This window comes from Elgaria multicarinata, chromosome 12 (genome assembly GCF_023053635.1).
Source record: "Elgaria multicarinata webbii isolate HBS135686 ecotype San Diego chromosome 12, rElgMul1.1.pri, whole genome shotgun sequence".
NCBI classification, from domain to species: Eukaryota; Metazoa; Chordata; class Lepidosauria; order Squamata; family Anguidae; genus Elgaria; species Elgaria multicarinata.
In genome coordinates this window covers 33,784,214-33,804,856 of record NC_086182.1, presented here as the reverse complement: position 1 = coordinate 33,804,856, position 20,643 = coordinate 33,784,214, and the positions used below count along the sequence as shown (strand labels likewise).

At 44.6% G+C, this 20,643-nt stretch overlaps 2 protein-coding genes across 3 annotated transcripts in view; one reads left to right on the top strand and one right to left on the bottom strand.

Moving 5' to 3' along the window:
- POU2F3 (POU class 2 homeobox 3) overlaps positions 1-20,643 on the bottom strand; it is a 334,798-nt gene that overhangs the window by 203,468 nt on the left and 110,687 nt on the right. The window lies entirely within an intron of this gene.
- TRIM29 (tripartite motif containing 29) overlaps positions 18,222-20,643 on the top strand; it is a 40,872-nt gene continuing 38,450 nt past the window's right edge. Inside the window, exon 1 of one of the 2 annotated variants that reach the window (XM_063138983.1) lies at positions 18,222-19,284. In XM_063138983.1, coding sequence (XP_062995053.1) covers positions 18,436-19,284 — 849 coding nt within the window. In that variant the 5' untranslated portion in view covers positions 18,222-18,435. The remainder of the gene's footprint in view (positions 19,285-20,643) is intronic. The other variant, XM_063138982.1, reaches the window with a different exon arrangement.

The following is a 20,643-nucleotide window of genomic DNA, read 5'->3' as shown; positions in this document are numbered from 1 at the left end:
ATGTCCTGTCCATTGATGAGATCATGTGCTTGAGCTATTGTCCTTTCTTCAGTAAGTCTTTGAATAGAGGTGTGTGTGTGTGTGGGGGGGTATAATTGACATAGGAGGCCACAGTCCCCCATAATGTGATTTTCCTGGATTGTTTGCTATTGCAGCTCAATTGGAAGCAATTTATTGCAAAGTCGTAATTTCTGAAGGGTGATTAATTAGAAGGTAATTCTAATTAATTCTGAGTGTCCATTCTATTTGCGTCACTAAGAAGCTGAATTAATAACCCTGTTCAGAACAAAGTGGGAATTATGAGCATAGCTGATATGTTCACACCTACCGCTTCCCAAAACAGAAATACAAGAGCGTTTCCTTGCATATTAAAGGGTAGTGCAACATTTAATGAACACAGCGTGTGTGTGTGTCCATCCCACTGAAAATGACAACTCTTCTCTGGAATGTGTATAGCACAGATGTGGAGCAATATGGAGGGGTTGGATCACAGCAGCCAATTTCTTGCCCCGCCCCCCGGGCCATGTTTCTATCATGTAACAAGCCTTGCAGATTGAAATGTGTTTCTCAAAGTTGCTAGGTAGGGTGCCATACTCGCCTAGCCAGGTGACTGAGCACTAAAGTCACCTGATCCCAAAGACCAATCCAGTGCCACCAAGGTGCATAAAGCCCTATTCTCAGTGCTTGGTTTTTATTTTAGTATGTTTTTAGCATGTTTTAGGAAGTTTTAACAATGTATATTGTGTTTTGATTAGTGTTTTATGTATTTTATACTTGCTGTTGTCCCCACCTCGATCAGGATGGAGAGGCGGGTTAGAAATAATAATAATAATAATAATAATAATAATAATAATAATAATAATAATTCTGAGCAAGGGGTCTCCTGCCTGGCTAAGTGTCCTTTCCTTTACTGCCTTGAGATGCTGATCTGTCTGCCCTGAATTTTTCAGCTTGTTCCTGTCTTCTCTGAATTTGGTTTGGAAAAAAGGAGGCTAAGGGGAGCCACAATAGAGGTGTACAAAACTAGGCATGGTGTCGAGAATGTGGAGAGGGAGACATTTTTTTCTCCCTCTCTCAAAATACTAGAACCCAAAGGGGTCATCCCATGAAGCTGATTGGTAAGAGATTCAGGACAAAAGGAAGGACTTCTTCACACAGCACATCGGTAAACTGTGGAATTCACTACCACAAGACGTAGTGATGGACACCAATTTGGATGAAACTCAGAGTGGATTCCCTGCCCCACCACCAACCTCCACTGCTTTAAACTGGACTTGGACTTGGTCACCCTCCAAATAGAGGATGCTTTCTTCCAACCAAGGACTGTCATCTGTAAGAAGGACACACGACCACCATAAATGGAAGGAGAATGTTCAATACTGTTCCATGAAAAGTTCAGACGTTTCATTTGGGACTGAGCCAAGGATGTCGCCTTTCCACTTTGCTTCCACGCTGATGGGGAGAGCAGCCGAACTTTGACCTCTGATTCGGAAGAAATGTGAGGTTTGCCAGACTGTAGAGAAAACAGAAACTGCTCTTGCTTCACTCCACGTTTTTAGCTTACTCAGGGATTTCACACAGGCAAACAGTATCCATAAAAAACCACTGGAGAAGACATCTTACAGTGGGAAGCAGTGCGAATCAAAGGGAAACCGTACAGCAAGCTGAGGCAAGTCTCGCCTGGAGAAAAATGAGAAGCACGACCTGTTGCCTTTCTTGGTAGCGAGGAATGGGTCTCTGGCATGCAAGGCCCATATTTATTTATTTATTGCTAATAATAATAATAATAATAATAATAATAATAATAATAATAATGATAAATTTATTTCTTACCCGCTTCTCCATTTTGATTGAGGCAGGGAACAGCAGTAAGTATAAAATACATAAAAGACTGATTAAAAACAAAGTATACTTTGTTAAGACATCCTAAAGGCATACTAAAACCATCCTAAAATTCCACTGGATAGGCCTGCTGGAAAAGATCAGTCTTTATAGCTTTCTTAAATTCTAAAAGACTGTTAAGTTGTCGAACCTCCTCCAGCAGGCCATTCCACAGTCTGGGAGCAGCAGTAGAGAAGGTCCTCTGGGTAATACCTGTCAGCCTAGTTGTGGCTGGTTGAAGGAAATTCTTCCCAGAGGACCTGAATGTGCAGGGCATATTGTACGGGAGAAGGCGATCCCACAGGTAGCCTGGACCCAAACCATGTAGGGCTTTGAAGGTGATAACCAACACTTTATACTTTGCTCGGAAACTAATTGGCAGCCAGTGAAGAGATTTTAAAACTGGTGTAATGTGGTCACCCCTAGGTGTACCGGTGACCAACCTGGCTGCCATTTTTTGAACTAGTTGAAGTTTCTGGAGTAGGCACAAAGGTAGCCCTATGTGAAGTGCATTGCAGAAATCGAGCCTTGAAGTTACCAGCATGTGCACTACCGTCTTTAGGTCTTCCGACTCTAGGAAAGGACGCAGCTGGCGTATCAGCCAAAGCTGATAGTAGGCACTCCTGGCTGTTGCATGAATCTGGGCAGTCATTTGGGGCAACGGATCCAGAAGCACCCCTAAGCTGTGAATGCAGTCTTTCAGGGGGAGTGTAACCCCATCCAGAACCAGTTGGCACACCTCCAAATCCAGGTTGCGGCCTTTGACAGCGAGCACCTCCGTCTTGTCTGGATTCAGCTTCAGTTTGTTTTTCCTCATCCAGCCCATTACCGCCTCTAAGCATTCATTCAGAGGAGACACACTATCTTTAGCTGACGCTGTTGTCGAAGGCATAGAGAAATATATTTGGGTGTCATCAGCATACTGATAGCACCCCGCCCCAGGCCTCCGGATGATCCCTCCCAGCGGTTTCATGTAAATGTTAAATAGCATTGGGGAAAGGATGGCATCTTGTGGTACACCACACAGCAGCTCCTTCTTTGAGGAGCAGCTATCCCAAGCATCACCATCTGGAACCTGCCCGAGAGGTAGGACCGGAGCCACCGAAGCACAGTGCCCCTGATTCCCAATCCCCTCAGGTGTTCCAGAAGGATACCATGGTCGCTGGTACTGAAAGCCACTGAGAGGTCCAAGAGTACCAGCAGGGACACTCTCCCCCTGTCCATACTCAGGTATTGACTGCATTGTAGCTTTCCTTTTCTAGTGGGGCTCCTATGCCTTGAACAGGTAGGAATTCAACTGGTGGAGCTTACCTGGCATGCAAATACAGTGAAAGGAAGCCCTTAAATGCAGGGCTGGTGGGGTGAGAGAAGAGTAAAACCTGGCAAACAAATTCCTGATTGCTCCATGGATTACGTCAAGCTTGCTCCTGGTTTGCACGGGCAGTGATCTAGACCTGATGTGCACCTGATGCGAGGCATTTTTACTCAGAAGTCATCCCAAAAGGACCCTGCCCCCAAGAAAATGCAGATAGGGTTGTAGCCCTAACTTGCCTTTTTGCTTCTTTTATGACACGATTCTCTGAATGCTTCCAAGTAAGGGTGTGTAAGATGGGTTGTTTGTACTAGTGGCACCAGCCTTCCTCAACCTGGTACTCTCCAGATGTATTGGACTACTACTACCACCATTGTTGACCATTTGCCATACTGGCTGGGGCTGATGGAGTTGAAATCCAAAACATCTGGTGAGTATCAGGTTGGGAAAGAGCGGTTTGCACCAACCTTGCCTCAAAATATTCCTGGCTTGCACCAGTTTTCTCTTCGACTTTCAGTGGTGTAGCCCTAAAACGCTCCTGATTTATCTCCTTTTTAATCCTTAGCTCTAGTTGAGATCATATTGGCCTCAAAACTTTATTCCAGATCGGTGTCCTAATTTTTTGTTCAAAATGATGCAGCCCAAAGGCTGCAATTCCTGGGCACTTTTACTTAGGAGTAAGTCCCATGAAATGAAAGGGGTTTTATTTTTGAATAAATGAACACATACAAGAATTGGTTGTGTGGTTATTTCTCATTGGCATCAGAATCAGTTTGAATTGACTCCCAGCTCAAGCCAATTTCATTGCGATAAAGACAATTGCTATATCAAATTGACTAGGGCTGTGCATGGACCCCCCCAATCTGCTTGAGGCCGATCCGCCTGACCCTCGCTCCGCTCCGTGGAGTGAGATCTGGCTTCACCACCATCACCGCATGGCTGCCGCTGCCAGGTCAGACTCTCTTCGCCTCCGCCTTTTCTGGAGGCGAATCAGGCCGCCTCGCTACTGCTTCTCCGCACCGAACAGAAGCGGAGCACAGCCCTAAAATTGACATTTGGATTAAGTCTGGTTCTCCTCGGTTCTCCCCTATCTAAGGTCATCGTGTATTCTTCTTCTATTCATTGTTTCATGCTTCTTTTCAATGTCCCTCTCTCTTGCTTTTCTCCATCCTGTGTTTCAGCTTTCTGCCTACTACTTTCTTCCTTCATTTTTCTATCACTTCTCCCCTCTTTCTTTTGCTCTTGTGGTTTCCTTCCTTCTACATTTTCTTGGCCTGGTACTTCCCCACCCGAACTCTTTCTTCTTACTTCGTTTTCATTAAAAAAGAAAGAAAGAAAGAGGGAGGGAGGGAAAATAATCTGGCTGTGTGACTCAGTGGCAGAGGGAATAAGCGTTCTCTTGTCTAAACATGCTTCCCCTAATAGCCTCCCAAGAGTTTCTCACAGCGAAAACGCCTCCTAAACCAGGGGCTCACATCTCCTGCTGCACATCATGGCCTCATTTCTTCAGAGCCAAGGAGTCCCATTTGAATGCAGCCCCTGCGTGCGCCCTCTTGCCGGTGACCGCCGCCTGACCTGGCGTGGGACGCCATCCCACTTATTTTCAATCAGATGCAATTGAGTCTGGCTTAACTAACCCACTTCCTTTGTTCTTCCAGTTTGAAAGCAGCCCACTTCCTTGAAAACTGGGACAAGGAACCCTTTTTTGTTGTTGAGAGCCACGCCCCCTTGGGGGCTGTGGTGTGGGGGGGGCACCCCTTCTCTCTCTCTCTCTGGGGGGATCTACACTACAGCTTTAAAGCGCTTTATAACAGTTTTGACAACTGTTGGAGCCCAGGACACACTGCATATACAGTTTTCAAAGTGCTTTAAAGCGCTTTAAAAGCAATAGTGTAGATCCCCCCTCTCTCTCCCTCCCTCTCCCTCTCCCTCCCCCTCCCCCTCTCTCTTTCTGTCTCCTCTGCCTCATGTGTGTGGAGAGCACAGGCCCTTGGAAGCTGCTTCTCGAAGGTGCTCCGTGCGCATTCAGGAGGTGGCACCCAACACCTCATCCTCTACACATGTCCTTTATTTAGAGTGTTTATTCAGCTGTAGAGCTCTCCTCACCAGCCAGAATGCCCGTCCAGAAAGGCTGACCTGTAAAGGGCACTCTAGCCAGTTACCAGGGGGATCCATCTTCAAGATGAACACAGTGATGCATGGCGTGGAGAAAGTGCACAGGGAGGGATGTGGAAGCCAGGTGACCACGATATCTGGACGTTGCTGAAACAGCAGTGCCTTGCGGTTGCTAGGGAATGAAACAGCATCATTTCTTTCCCTTTCCCTGTGTGCTATTTAAGGAGCCAGCCTGAATTAAAGTCATGGCTGCGGTGGTGAGGGTCTTATTAGCACCCACCAGGGTTTCCCAGATGATAATTGGGGCATACTTGTCACACCAAATGAAGGTTCAGTGCATGAGCCCCCTGCCCCACTCTTAAAACAATGCTCAAGTCGCTAACCTTTCATTTACGCTGTGACAGGCTGCCTGGATTAAACAAGATAAGGGGGCAATGCTATGTTTAGACAGAAAGAAGTCCTACAATGCCCAGCACCCCATTGTAGGATTTTCCCCCTGTCAAAGCAGGCGTTTGTTCTTCGTGGGGAGACAACAATACAATGGCCCTACAGCAGTATTGCCTAATCTGGTGCCTTCCAGATGTTGGCACTATAACTCACAGCATCTCTGACCATTGACCGTGCTGATAGGAGCTGAAGTTCAAGACATCTGGGAAAGGCCGTCCTGCAATAGGTTATCAATGGACCACAGCTGACCTGCCCAACAGGTGCAGTGTGTTAAATGGCAGACTGAGCACTACATGGACAGGCCTTAGTGTTCATTCATAGAAATTAATATCTGCTTGCAGTCGAGGCAAAATGCACCCACTTCTCTGCTCAGAGGTAGAACTTCAGGAGACCTAGGCGGGTAGGCGGAAGAACACAGGAACATAGGAAGTAACTTTCTAATAAGTCAGTACCTTGATCCATCTTGTTAAGGACAGCCTCTGCACCTGCCTTCTCTGACCTGCTGTCCTCCAGATATTTTGGACCATAATGTCCAGCATTCCTGACCATGGTGGCTAGGGCTGATTGGACTTGAAGTCCAAAACATCTGGAGAGAACCACGTTGGGGTAGGCTGGTTCATACTGACCAGGAAGCACTTCTCCGGGGTTTCAGAACAGAGACTTCCTCTGCCCTACCTGGAGATGCCAAGGAACAAACTTTGTATCTTCTGCATGGAAAGCAGTGGCTCTACCATTGAGCACAACCTTTCCTGTGTTGCCAAAGCCTGGAAAACGATGACACTTGAAACTCACGCTAATAACATTTTAACAAGGCATACCCAAAAGATTAAAAAATTGGGTTTAAAGCAGAATCAGTGATTGAGCGGGGACAGGTAACAGAAAATACCCCTAAATAAGGGTGATTGGAGCATATGGGGGGGTCTGGCTCCCATAAACACAAGGGCAAAGGATGAGAAGGGAGAGGTAGAGGCCGGCCTCCTATGCCCAGAGGGAGGGGAGTGGTCCATGGCATCTTCTCCATATGTACAGCTCAGCCAATTTTTCTCCCTGTGCCTGGGCCGCGTCCCTACCTGTTTGTTTACACTGGGCTAGTAACAAATTGACCTATTTCACAGGTCTGTTACGAAGCTTGATTTATTAGGATTTGTCAAGGACTCTGGATTCCACAGGTTAACGACACTTAAGAGTGCTTTATAGGTGTGTTTCTCTATGACTCAGACTCGAATCCTTGGTGGCTGGCATGAGAAAGCTGGGCATCTCCTGCTCAAAATCTCCAGCGTGATCTCTCAACAGGCCAAAACAGAGACATGACGTGAAAGATGCGTCGTCAGATCTCCTAACGTCCCTTTCAAAGCTGAGAAATATCCATGGAGGACTAATACAGTAATTCAATCAGGTGCTGGGATGTGGTACAATACACCCTTCCATCTAGTGATTACATTTTTCAACTGACCAGTAGATGACATTATTTCCCCTACAACTGGGAATGAGAGCAGTTGCAATCCAACTGCCGTGAGTTGGCACCATTTTGGGGAAGACTGCAATAGTCTTCAAATATCCCTGATTCGAATATCCCCACTGCCAAAGCTGTGCCACATGGAAAGAAACAGCCAAGTCTCGCTGTTATACCTGTTCTTTCTTTTCTTCTAGTTAGTCTATTGGCAGCTTCGGGTAACGAGAGGCATTTCTGAAGGCAAAAGGATCTAAGAACCTAAGCAGAGTCCTGCTGGAGCAGACCAGAGGTCCATTTAATCCAGCCTCCTGCTACTTACACTGTCCGGGACGCCTCCAAGAAACCTGCAAGGAGGCCATGAAGGCAATAGACTTCTCCTGCTGTTGCTCCCCAGCAAGCGACATTCAATAGCATGCTGCTTTTGAATGTATAGCCATCAAGACTAGCAGCTATTGATAGCTGCGTCCTCCTTTGATTTGCCTAATTCCCTTTTCGAGATGTCTCCACTGGTAGGTATTGCCACGACACAGGCTCTGAACACCAAGCCTGGCCGCGGCTACTCCCTGCTCAAGCCAAGCACCACCACTTGATACGCCTGAGGCAAGGGATAAAAACCACCTTCCTCCAAACTATGTGGAGAAAGGGGTTAAATGGAGAAGGATTCCAATATATAAAATAAAACACTGAGAGTTATATGTGCTGAGGTGAATGATTGTCAGAGTGGGTGCTAAATGTGTAAACTCCAGATGATAAATGCCAAACAGACACGTGGGCTTTTTGTGGTCGTTAAAAACAAAATAATTAAAATTTATTTTTAAAAGTTCACAAGCTTTGTTTCAAATAAAACATTTAAAAACCTTTTTGAAACCTTTCCTCCAATCCTTTCACTCATTCACATACACGCTTTCCTTTCTCTCACACAATCCCTCTTGAACGTTCTTTATTATCAGTATTGATTAATATACATCAACTACGTGCACACCACTCTCCAAAGACACTACTCTCTACCCTGAACCTCAAATTTCCCAGAACTTAAGTACTCTAAACACAGAGAGCACTAAAGAGTACCCCAAAAGTCTCCCCCAATCCCCTCAGTCCTTCCCTTATATATCTCTCCTCGCCACTCCTAAGATATTCAATCTCCCCCCACTCAGGCCAACATTCTAAACTCACCACAGACTTACAAACTGCAGACATACATTTGGGAACTGACTTGTGGGGTGTAACGCCACAGGTATCCCCATGTCTCATGGCAGAGGATCCTATGCACTGTGTGTGGGGAAAAGGGCTTCCTTTCGTTTGCTTCAAGCCTCCAGCCAATCCAGGACGACCCAAAGTTCTAGTACTAGGAGAGAGGGAGAAAAACGTCTCTCGGTCCACTTTTTTTCACATAATGCATAAATTTGTAAACTTCTAGCAGGTATTGTCCCATCCACCTTATTCACACTATTTTTCCAAATTAACCCCCTCCCAAATGTTTTCTCATACAGGAGGTGTTTGCCCCATTTTTGTATGGGGCAGGGTGGGGATGGGGGGAGGTTAAGCTATAGTCCTGATCCAATTTGCAGAGCCATTCATGATCTCCTGGTCTCATCTGGTCTGGCCCTCCGGTAGAACCAAAGAATCATAATTAGAGATTTTAAAGGATTTTAATGGTCATCTAGTCTGACTCCCCTGATCAGTGCAGGAATCTATAACCAGACCTCTGAGAGGAAGAGGAATGAACAGATGCAATTAAAAATAATAATAGAAAAGTGGACATCATGCTGCAGGTTACAGTGAAATGTGTGTTCAGGTTATTATTTATTATTATTTATTTAGAGTATTTTTATCCCGCACCTCAGCCAAAAAGGCTCCCAGAGCAGCTTACGATTGATCAGTAAAGAAGACAGTCCCTGCCTTCAGGCTTACATTCTAAAAAAGACATGACACACAAGGAAAAGGGGATGGGGAGGGAAAAGGGAGAAAATAAAAGGAAATTAGGGAGACTGTTCAGGCTGGTGGGAAGGCCCTGCTCCACCCTCTCATCTACATTGTACATTGATGGTGCTATATAAATAATAATAATAATAATAATAATAATAATAATAATAATAATAATAATAATCTCCCAATGGAGGGGCAGACCAACAGCTCCTTCTTCTTCCCCACAGGGTGAAGATGACAGTTAGCCTGGGGCGGGCGTGCCCAACTGAAGCAGGCTCTGATGGTCTCTGCCTGCTCCTGTCTCTCTTGCTTCTTCTAACATCTCACAGTTTAGAAATTGAAGATTGCTATTCTAATGGAAGACATGAGAGAAATAAGGGGTGGCTGGGGGATGCTGGGAGTTGTAGTACTTTTTCGGTTTAAACATGCATAGCATTGCACCCTCAGATGATGTTGGCTCTTTGGAGGGCAGCAGGGTTGGGGCCGCAGGCAATACAATGGCTGGCTGAGAAATGTTGGGAGTTATCGGACTTTTTTTCCTGTCTAAAGATACATAGGATTGTGCCCTTGATGTATTCATGTTTTACTGGTTTTAATGTTCTTGGTTGCTGTTGTTGTTGTTGCATTAAGGTTTTATTGTGGTGCACCACCTCGATGGCTTTTTAGCAAATGAAGCACTCTACAAATATTAATAATACATAAATAAATCATAAACAATACGTGCTAGTGATCTCACAGTAGGTTGTCCACAGATCAATTTACCCTTCAACTCAATAAGAAAAAAGTAATTGTTAATTAGCAAACTCTGTGACTTTGCTAATGCCGTGCCAAGGAGGATTAAGTTGGTTATTGCAGGAGCAGAAAGACTTGCTCCAGTCCAGAAAATCCCATGTGAAGTTCGAATTACAGTCAGCGGTGAACAAGACTAATTTGTAGCCGGGGCCAGAGATAACACAAATGGAAAGTGGAACTGGCAGAACGTGTCTGTGAGGAGCTCTCTGGCAAAGCCTGCAGCTGTGGCCGGTCACAGAAGGCATTTCGGAGTTGATTGCCTTCCTCCTGTAATATTCCAAATCCCTCCTTCAGATTTTCCTAGGAGGGATGGAGTAGCCACCCCTTTTGACCTGATGATATTTATTTAATTAAAAGAATTTTATATTGACATTCATGCAAAATTTCACTGCAGCATCTGTTGTGAACACCATATGGCAGCACTAAACAAAGTAAAACAGTAATCAAGCAATAAAATAGCGCCGGTATGTTAAAACAGCACACAGGCAGCAGTAATCAGTTGTAAAGAAAAAAAATCTGAAATTGGAAGGCTTTTAGCAGGACTGCATGACGGATTGAATTATAGAAACGTATAATATGAATTGGGGTGATTCGGATCTCCTAGACCAGTGGTTCCGAAAGTGGGCGATACTGCACCCTTGGGGGCGGTGGGATTGCATAGGGGGGCGTTAAGAGGCAGGGGGGTGGCAGGGGGGCACTCGAGGTGGTCTTTTCCATACCAGGATTTTTGGTTACAGAAGGAAATTTCTGATCGCTATCCTGGTTGCATTTCCAACATCATATTTGGTGGAATGTGGTTTTAGAGTGGTCTGCCTACTTCTCTCCTAGCAAAGAAATCGACTCCAGATTACTAAACGTGGAGATTTAAGACTCATGTTAAGTGACTTTAAACCATTGGGAAACCAGTATCACTTCATCAAGCCCATCCATCCCATTAAGAATTTACAGAATAGTGAGGTACTCTACCCTAGTTACTAAATGTGATATCTAATATACTTGCTAAATGACTATCAGACTTTGAAAAGATGATATCACTGGATCAAGTTCATCAATTATGTTTAATTGAATAAACTAAAAAAACGTAATTGGATTTTGAATAAATATTCAATTAATTGTTACTGTTTTGAATTTTATTGTTATTATCTTCCTTAGTGGGTCATTGAAAACCGCTATTCTGAATAATGATTTTTATAGTGTAGGGTCGGGGACACCGGGCAGGTGTTTGTGGAACCAAGGGGGCGGTGACCTGAAAAAGTTTGGGAACCACTGTCCTAGACTAATGAACATATCAGAACATGGCTGTGCACTGTATTTCACACGCCTCCAAATATTTTTGAGCCAAAAAAACTGCATTGCAATATTCGGTGCTGGATTTCATCAGAAGAATAGGAGGGCTTACACAGGAGGAGCACCGTGGATAGCTCATTTAGTGTTCTGACTGAAACCCAGAGCAGATTCACCACTCAACTGATATCGGAGCCACCAGACTTCACTGATATTGCTGGTCTAATCCAGTCACCTACAGAATGCCAACATAACAAAGCACCCTAAGCATTGGAGAAATGATTCCACGTAGCTACCCTAGAAGGAGGGCTTTCTCCGCTGTGGCACCCCGGTTGTGGAATGAGCTCCCCAGAGAGGTCCGCCTGGCGCCTACACTGTACTCCTTTCGTCGCCAGCTGAAGACCTTTTTATCTTCTCAGTATTTAAACACTTAATTTCAACTTAAATTTAAATTTTACTGTTCTAACTCTGTATTTTAATCTTATATCAATTTCTGCTGCGTGGTTTTATCCTGGTTGTGCTTTTCATACTGTATTTTGTAATTGTGCTTTTAACATGTCGGTTGTTTTATTATGGTTTTAACTTTCGTAAACCGCCCAGAGAGCTTCGGCTATTGGGCGGTATAAAAATGTAATAAATAAATAAATAAACAAATAAATGTTACTACTGTCTTCTGAAGGGTTAGCTTGGATAATGGGTGAACAAAAGCCAGCTTCCACAACCCCACAAGAAATGTTAGTAGTCATAGTGAAACCTGTTCGACTTCCCTTGACGTTCCTCAGATATTTTGCCCAAGTCTGCACCTACCACTTTGAGGATTGCTTTAGGTAAAATCTGGTGACAACATTGGTTGGAATAGAATGTGGGGACACACCATGCTCTTCACTCTCACACAGCCTGGATCCATATCACAGATTAAAAGCAGGGTGCTGATGGACATGGCTGAGTTGTGCACAGATAATGCCCTGGCCCAGCCTGTCTTTCTCGGCCAACAGCCAGGCTTAATGTGACTCAGGCTACCAGCCAAGCAAAATGGATCTTCTAAAGGAAAGGATGCAAACGTTTCCGCGGCATATGATGCGTCAGCTGCAGCACCCTGTCACCACCATTCACTTCTCCCCCATACACTGTCTAGACACGCCTTAAGTAGAATGACAGCGCCAGAGGCCTGAGTCATAGGACACTGTTGACAAAGTTCTGCTCTCTTCACATGTGTGCGGAAAAATGCAAGGAGAGCTGTGGTTCTACAGAGCTCTGAGTGAAGGATGCAGAAAGAAATCCCTTCCTGTTCCTTCCTACCCCCTGGCTTAGATGTTTTGCATATCTTGACTGGGCTAGAAGGCAGAGTATGACCTGCAAGGGATTTCCCTCCTCACTCCCTGTGGGTTTGGGACTGCATGATAATGGCTAGCATACCTGTACATTTTTAAAGGGTAACACAAATCTATAGAGGACAGATGTGTCATTGACTGCTGTGCTGAACGTTTGTGAGGTTCGATTTTCAATGTGAAAAGTGGTCAGGTGGTGTAAAAACAACAGCAACGTCATACACACAAACACACTCTGACATTTTCTCGTGTTCTTTTTTCACAGTCTCAATAATTAGAGCTTCTTTCTCCGTCTCTGTGTGATCCTAGCCTATCAGGGATCATGCCATGAATGCAATGAGTCCGTCACTTTGATGTAGCAGTTTAGCTTTGACTGTGTATGCAGACATTACTAAGGGCAAATGAAGCCCTCTAGCCCTCATTCTGAATGGGGTGGGTGAGTGAAGGGAATGTGTTCCTATTTCCCAGGCAAATGGTTTCATTGCTTTTGTCGCAATCCAGCTATACTTGTGCAGTTACTCATGGCTACCTGGGGCACAATGTGGATGGCAATGTACATCCCAATGCACATCCCATTAAAAGCAATGCAGGCCAGATGGCTGACGCCTGGAACGCTCTTCCAGAACACTTGAGAACTACAAACTCAATCACAGCTTTTAAAACTCAGCTAAAAACTTTTCTTTTCCCTATAGCTTTTAAATATTGAGTTTGTTCTGACTCTATACTGTCAGCTTCACCCTACCCGGTGCCTGTTTACACTTCCCTGTGCCTGTTTGCATTCTCCTTCCCTCCTTGTTGTTTACTACAACTTTATTAGATTGTAAGCCTATGCGGCAGGGTCTTGCTATTTACTGTGTAATCTGTACAGCACCATGTACATTGATGGTGCTATAATAATAATAATAATAATAATAATAATAATAATAATAATAATAATAAAATAATAATCTGGAGGTCCAGTCCAAACCAGAGTCTTCCCCACATGGTCAAATAAGCACAAAAGAACCAGGGGAATAAACACGGGCCCTAAGAGACCTAAGAGAGATGTTCCCTTTCATCCCTGATACCTGCACCTTGCAGATAAATTCATTCCCTGTTTGCTGAAGTGGGGTGCATGTTTCATGGGCAGGGAAAAAGTCTGACAAAAATGTGCCCCCAGCCTTTGCTCAGAATGACCGTCAATGGCTATTAGTCATTGTAAGAAACCTCTGTTTGGAAAGGCAGGATGGCTTTGAGCGCCAGACACTAGGGTGAAAGAGTATGCATTGGTCATCTTTCACAGGTGCAGTTTGGGGACTTTCCTGAGACATCTGGCTGTCCTCAGCTGGAAACATGAAGCTGGGAATGAGAGGAAGCTTTGATATGGCACAGCCAGACAGCTCTTCAAGTGTTCAAGTTAAAAACATGGAGGGAGAGTCTCTGAAAAGTTCTGATAAGCCAGAGATGACACTTGCCCTGTTCAAAGCCCAAACACAGCAGAAGGAGATTTGCAGTGCAATCTTATACATGCCTACTCAGAGGAAAGTCTAATTGAACTCAATGGGGCAGACTGCCAGGTAAATGGGTACAGGATTGCAGTCCTTCTTAACTCACTTTGTACAACTTCCCTCTCTACCTTATGTAGCATACAGGCTTTAGGCTTGTTCCACACAGTAGGTGATGAGAAAAGTGGGTGAAAGGACCAGTGGAGCAGCAAGATGGAACCTGAACCATCTGCATCTCATCTTAGCACTTCAGAGATGTTAAAGGGACAGGGACGATCTCTCGGTTGTAGCTGAAGTGGCAACTCTAAGCTCTGGTGTGCAAAAAGGGGCTCTCTACTTTACCCTCCCCAAACCACCAACCTATGGGCTGTCTGTATGCTCTGGAAGCCCGGAGATGCCTCCACGGTGGTGTTGTGTTGATTATACAATGGATCAGCCATCTCAAAGCCATTGAGGAGCTTTCCAGAGAAGCACTACATTTTAAAAGTTGGGGAAATACCCTGACTTTTCAGGACGGAGGAAGGCGAACATGGCCCTTCCGCTATCTAACCTTACTCCATCCTTGATGCAGAGGCGTTCCTGGGTGGAAGGTGATCCCTGATTGGGGATCACCCAATCAGAGGCTGGGGTGTGAGCCAGCAAGCCGCCACCTCCCTGCAGCAGCAAAAGCGCAGTTTTCAAAGAAGTAGTGGCAATTCAGCTCCATCAAGGCAGCCCCCTAGTCCAAATCTGGCAAAACAAAAATGCTAAGCGCTGAATTTAAATGTAAACTGAGCTGCTTACATGCAAAGTAAATATACTTGGTGCTATATTTATACGACACAGCTGAGTTTAGCTTCACTGGAATGGCTAGGAAGGTACCGAGAATTTGGTAACGCACCTCTCTCAAAGCAAGATGTCTTTTAAAATAAAATATCAAGTGAAGAATCTCTGCAAATCCTTAATGATACATATGCAAGAATTTGGAGATGTAAGCAAATCAAATAGCGATTGTATTAAACAGAGAAGACGCAAGCAGGTCTCTAATGAATTCTGGCTAACTGATCTCAAGAACTATTTGGAAAAAATGGTCTGGATAATATCTAAGGAAGGATGCAGAATTAATGCCCATCAGCCAGAATCAAGGGGTATTTGAGGAAGGAAGAGCTGTAAAACTTAACGTTCGGTGGTAATGTTTATCTGAAGAGTGTTGGGTTGTAAAACCTTTATTACTTTATTACTCAGGGTCAAAGGTATGCCTTATCAGGTAATGGCTGATCATTAATATAGCAATAAATATTGTATAGGGGATAAAGTGTATACTATAAACACTATAAAACCTGATAAATAGATGTCTATACAAGTTTATACAAGTAAATTTTAAGTAGTAAATTTAAGTACTACTGAGATGGGATGTGTTTTTCTCAAATATAGGATGCAGAATCAATGTTGTCTTGCCTGAAAGATAACTGTTAACCTTAAACCTCCTTTTGTGTGTTTTAATTTAGTTGGATTTTTTTTTGGAGGAGCTGAGACTGAACTTGTATGTATAGGATAGTAAACACTGAAGCAGTATTGTACAAAGTGTATAAATATGCTCTGATGTTTGTATTCCTCCCATATGTACCTACCCGGACCTTAAGATCATCTACAGGGGCCCTTCTCCGTGAGCCCCTGCCAAAGGAAGTGAGGCAGGTGGCTACTAGGAGGAGGGCTTTCTCCGCTGTGGCACCCCGGTTGTGGAACGAGCTCCCCAGAGAGGTCCGCTTGGCGCCTACACTGTACTGCTTTCGTCGCCAGCTGAAGACCTTTTTATTCACTCAGTATTTTAACACTTAATTTTAACTTAAATTTAAATTTTACTGTTTTAACTCTGTATTTTAATCCTATATCAACTTTGCTGTGTGGTTTTATCCTGGTTGCGCTTTTTATACTGTATTTCGTAATTGTGTTTTAAACTGTTGGGTGTTTTACTGTGGTTTTAATTTTTGTGAACCGCCCAGAGAGCTTCGGCTATTGGGCGGTATAAAAATGTAATAAATAAATAAATAAATAAAATAAATTTGCGTTTGCGTGCGCGCAGCGGATGAGTTCAGCTCCTGCCTCTCGCTCTCCCCCGCGGTGTCATCTCCCCAGGACTCTCTTCCGTGTGTGCTCGCACACACGCGTACGCAAACGCAAATACAAGCACACCGAGGGAGAAAAGTGTTTTGCAGGAGGAGCCGCCGCCGGCGGGACGTGCCAGAAGAGCCGCCAGGTGGGAGGGGGGATTATTCGAATGGAAGAACACGCGAGGGGGAAGCGGCCAGAGCAGCATCTTTGAATGGAGTAGAGATTCTTCCGCAGGCGGCGCTGCCTAGCTCACAGTACACACAGTAAAGAAAGAGGCGCTTCTTTTAGGTTACATCTTTAAAAAAGGCGCCTTCGCAACGACGTGTAGATCTGGCCTATCTGAACCCTCCTTATTCTTGGAGAGGTTTGGAGCCCCAAACAGCATCAACTCATTCCCCTGACGTAAGCAAATGGATACCATTTTTTTCTTCAGAGTTCAGCAGCTGGCTACTTGCCCTTCTTTCTATCGTACCTTAAGCATTAATCTTGACTTGAGTAAAACAAAACAAAGCCCTGCATATTTCTCTCAGTACATTTGAGAACACAGAACCCCGCCCTAGAACATTCTTGAATCATCTAAAGTTTCCCCACGGCTATTGTCTTAAGAGATCACCTCAGCTCAAGATGCGCAGAGCAAAGAAAATCAAGGACATAGAGTCATAAATAGCACTCGTTAAAAAAATTTTTTTTAATGACCCATGCTTTGAAAAATTATAGTATATCCCGTGATTCTGAAAAGGAGCTGGGCAGGGCTGTTGTGTATTGGTAATGAAACCTTAATGCAGAAAATTAAAAATGTTGATGCACACAATAGCTTTAGTTATTGAAATGCCCTGTTAGCAATTAAAAGCCTTTGGGTAATTAGGTGTTCATATACACAGCTTTGTGCACAAGTGTCCGTGTGTGTCCACGGTCCATAGGAATAAAGAGGCAGGTTGGTTAGTTGAAGTCTGGTTAATAGAATGTCACAGATGTACTCTTATAACTGGGCCAAAGCAAGATGAATTCTCAGAGGTGTTCATTGAGATGGGTGAATGAAGATATTTCTGCCATTACTAGAACTGTCCTCATTGACCCCTCCTCTCTCATAAGATCATAAGGAGTGCCCTGCTGGATCAGACCAAGGGTCCATCTAGTCCAGCATGCTGTTCACACAGTGGCCGACCAGCCATCGGCCAGGGATGAACAAGCAGAACATGGTGCAGCAGCACCTTCCCACCCATGTTCCCCAACAACTGGTGCACACAGGCTTACTGCCTCGAATACTGGAGGTAGCACACAACCATCAGGGCTAGTAGCCATTGATAGCCTTTGCCTCCAGGAATATATCCAACCCCTTTTTGAAGTCATCCAGATTGTTGGCCATCACCACATCCTGTGGTAGTGAGTTCCGTAATTTAACTGTGCACTGTGTGAAGAAGTACTTCCTCTCTCTCTCTTTTAAATGGAAAGTGTATAGTATTTTGTAGATCTGTCCCCTTTTAGGTAATGTAGATGGATGCTATGATGCAAGCCTTCAAAGAATAATGGCAGAAGTGCCACTTCTTAAAAAAAATACCACTTCCATTAATTTCCATTCTTTGGCCTCATTGAGCACCTGATGGCCCTGTGCAACGTTTAACTTCTTCAGGGCTTTTCTGTCCTATATCCTGGTGTGTGATGGTCAGTTTCTGATTCTTTGCATTAATTCTCATAGGAAGTTTTCTAATTGCATGTGTATGTGTGTATATAAGTAAGTGAGTGACCCACTTACTGGAACCCGCATTGTGTACTTCACACTCTGTGGCTAATTCTGCCCATGCCTCAGAAAAGGTCATTTCACTTGTGCTGTCAACAGGTAACTATTTTCAAAACAGGTATCAGAACTGGTTCCTGCCTCTTAATGAAAATTATTTTTGAAAAAAGAAGAAGAAGAAGGAGAAGAAGAAGAAGTGACACATAAACATCTCTTCATTCCCAAACCTGGTTAGACAAGAATGTTTTGGGTGTGGGCTGACTTGTATAATTAAGTATGTGGTTGGATCTCTTGATCCCTTTTGTAACATCTCTCTCTCTCTCTCTCTCTCTCTCTCTCTCTCTCTCTCTCTTCTTTGGCTCTGCCCACTGTAATTCAGGTGTCTTTCTCCTCCCTGTTTCGCAGGTGTGGCATCTAGGTAAGGCTGTGCCTGAATTCCTCTTCCATTCCTTGCTGGGAGAACAGCCAGCAAGAGCGCTTACTTTGGTGAAAAGGGAAAGGTAGGCCGAAATTGGACGATTTCCTAACAGGAGCTAGGTCACAAGAGAGAGAAAGCGAAGAGCCAAGGCTGGAGAAAAGGTGACAGAATGGAGATTGCAAAGGCAAACGGGAGCACAGGAAAGCAGGAAGAAGTGAAAAAACCCACCTCTCCGAAGAAGGAGGGAGAAGAAGGGAAGAAATCCACCAGCCCAAATCGGGGGGAGAAAGATGTCAGTAAAAACAATGCCAGTCCCTCGCTGGAAACGGGCCAGCTCAAAAATTCAGTCTACTCTGGGGGAGACTGGAAGAGGCCAATCATTCAGTTTGTCGAATCATCTGATGAGAAGAGGTCAACCTACTTCAATATGGATTCAGGGGAGGCCAAAAAGCCAACTTTCCCGACTGCGCAGGTAGGGGAAACCCGGAGGTCCCAAATTTCCTTCCCAGAGAGAGGGGATCTGAGGAAGTCCTTATTCAATGTGGAAACGAAGAAGACCTTTGCCAGCGAAGTGGATGTTAAAAAGCCACTGTATTCTAGTGGGCAGATTGCAGATCTCAGGAAACCTACACTCTCCCTTGGAGAATTAGGAGAGGCCAAGAGAACCAACTACAACAGGGGCAATAGAGGGTCTAGTTCAAGGCCCCGAGTGAATCTGGAAGAAGTCCTTTGTGACTCCTGCATTGACAACAAGCAGAAGGCTGTCAAGTCCTGCCTAGTGTGTCAAGCTAGCTTCTGTGAGGTCCACCTGAAGCCCCACTTAGAAGGGGCTGCTTTCCGAGACCACCAACTTCTGGATCCCATCAAGGACTTTGAAGCCAGAAAATGCCCTGTGCATGGCAAGACCATGGAGCTCTTTTGCCAGACAGACCAGGTCTGCATCTGTTATCTCTGCATGTTCCAGGAGCACAAGAACCATACTACGGTGACAGTAGAGATTGAGAAATCCGGCAAAGAGGTATTATTCTCTTTATGTATATTACTAAACCCTCACTATTTCTTTCCACATCAGGACCTCCAAATCAATTACCCCCATTCCCAACAAACCTTATAAAACTGTACAGTAGGACAGTCCTTTCTGACTCTGGACTCTGCAATGAGCTAGTTCACAGGGGCATGTCCACCATTTGATTACTCAACATGTAAATATTTGGCCCTGAATGTGTGTGTGTACTGACTACGCTTAAAAGCCATTTCTCTGAGGCAAAACGTTATGAAAAACCGTGGTGTTGGCTTGTCCGCATGGTCAAGTTGTCACTTGAGACTGTAATAACCAAGTCAGGAGCATGCACATGTGAACTAATCCCTGATTGTCAAGAGGAAGGACAATCAGGGACCACACGCCTTTCCATCAGACCCACAATGAGAGCCCCCAACTTCGTTCCTCAAAGCAGTTAGACAAAAAAGAAACGGGCACTTTAGGTGGATCTGGGGCCCTTCTTTGTGACATTTGGAAGTCAGGATGGTTTGGAGGAGCTGGGATACTGGTGAGATCTGAATATACTTGTGTAGAAGCTGTTGGTGTCTGTTTCTATGGGACTTGGGGAAGCTGGGATGTGCATTCTTCTTGAAATGTCCCTGGTGAGACACGGTTACAAGAGTATTTTGTGTGTGTGTGTGTGTGGTTTTTTTGGCACTTGGAGTAGCTGGAAGACAGTTACAGCTGGCAGTTTACAAGGTATGGGTGACAGATGGATAAAAACATGATGGATTTCCTGAAGGAGAGGGAGAGAAGCTGTGGCACAGCCTTCATGTTTCCTGGGAAGGAGATCAGATGTAATGGAGGACAAACATCATGTACCTTTAACAATTGAGGGGGGAAAGAGAGATTTAGCAGTGGTGCAGCTTGTTACAACATAGTGCTGCAGGGTGAGTAAAGCTGCAATCATCTGAGGGGACTTTTGCCTTCGCAGAGGCTTTAAGGGTGAAGGTTGTGTGCGTGTTTAGACAGAAAAAAGTGGTAGGACTCACAGCATGCCTCAGCCAGCCATGGAATGCTCCCTTAAAGTCTTTCTTTTTTTCCATGACAGGGGATTTTTTTAGCTCAGAAAAGGTTGGGAAGAAGGAAATATAGATACATTGACTAGAAGGCATTGACTAGATATTGGAGGGCCCACCCAAGACCCCAAGCTCAGTCATCCTTCAAAATGTCTACTGTCATCCTTGGGAATAAACATAGCAAAACGGAAAAGAAAATCACGTGCTATACAACATGGCCCCATTCGGAAGACACCTGAAACCACGGCTTTAACCATGGTTGTTAAGCCAGAAAGCCAGGCTGGGTTCAGAAGACACCTTAAACCACAGCTTTAACCAT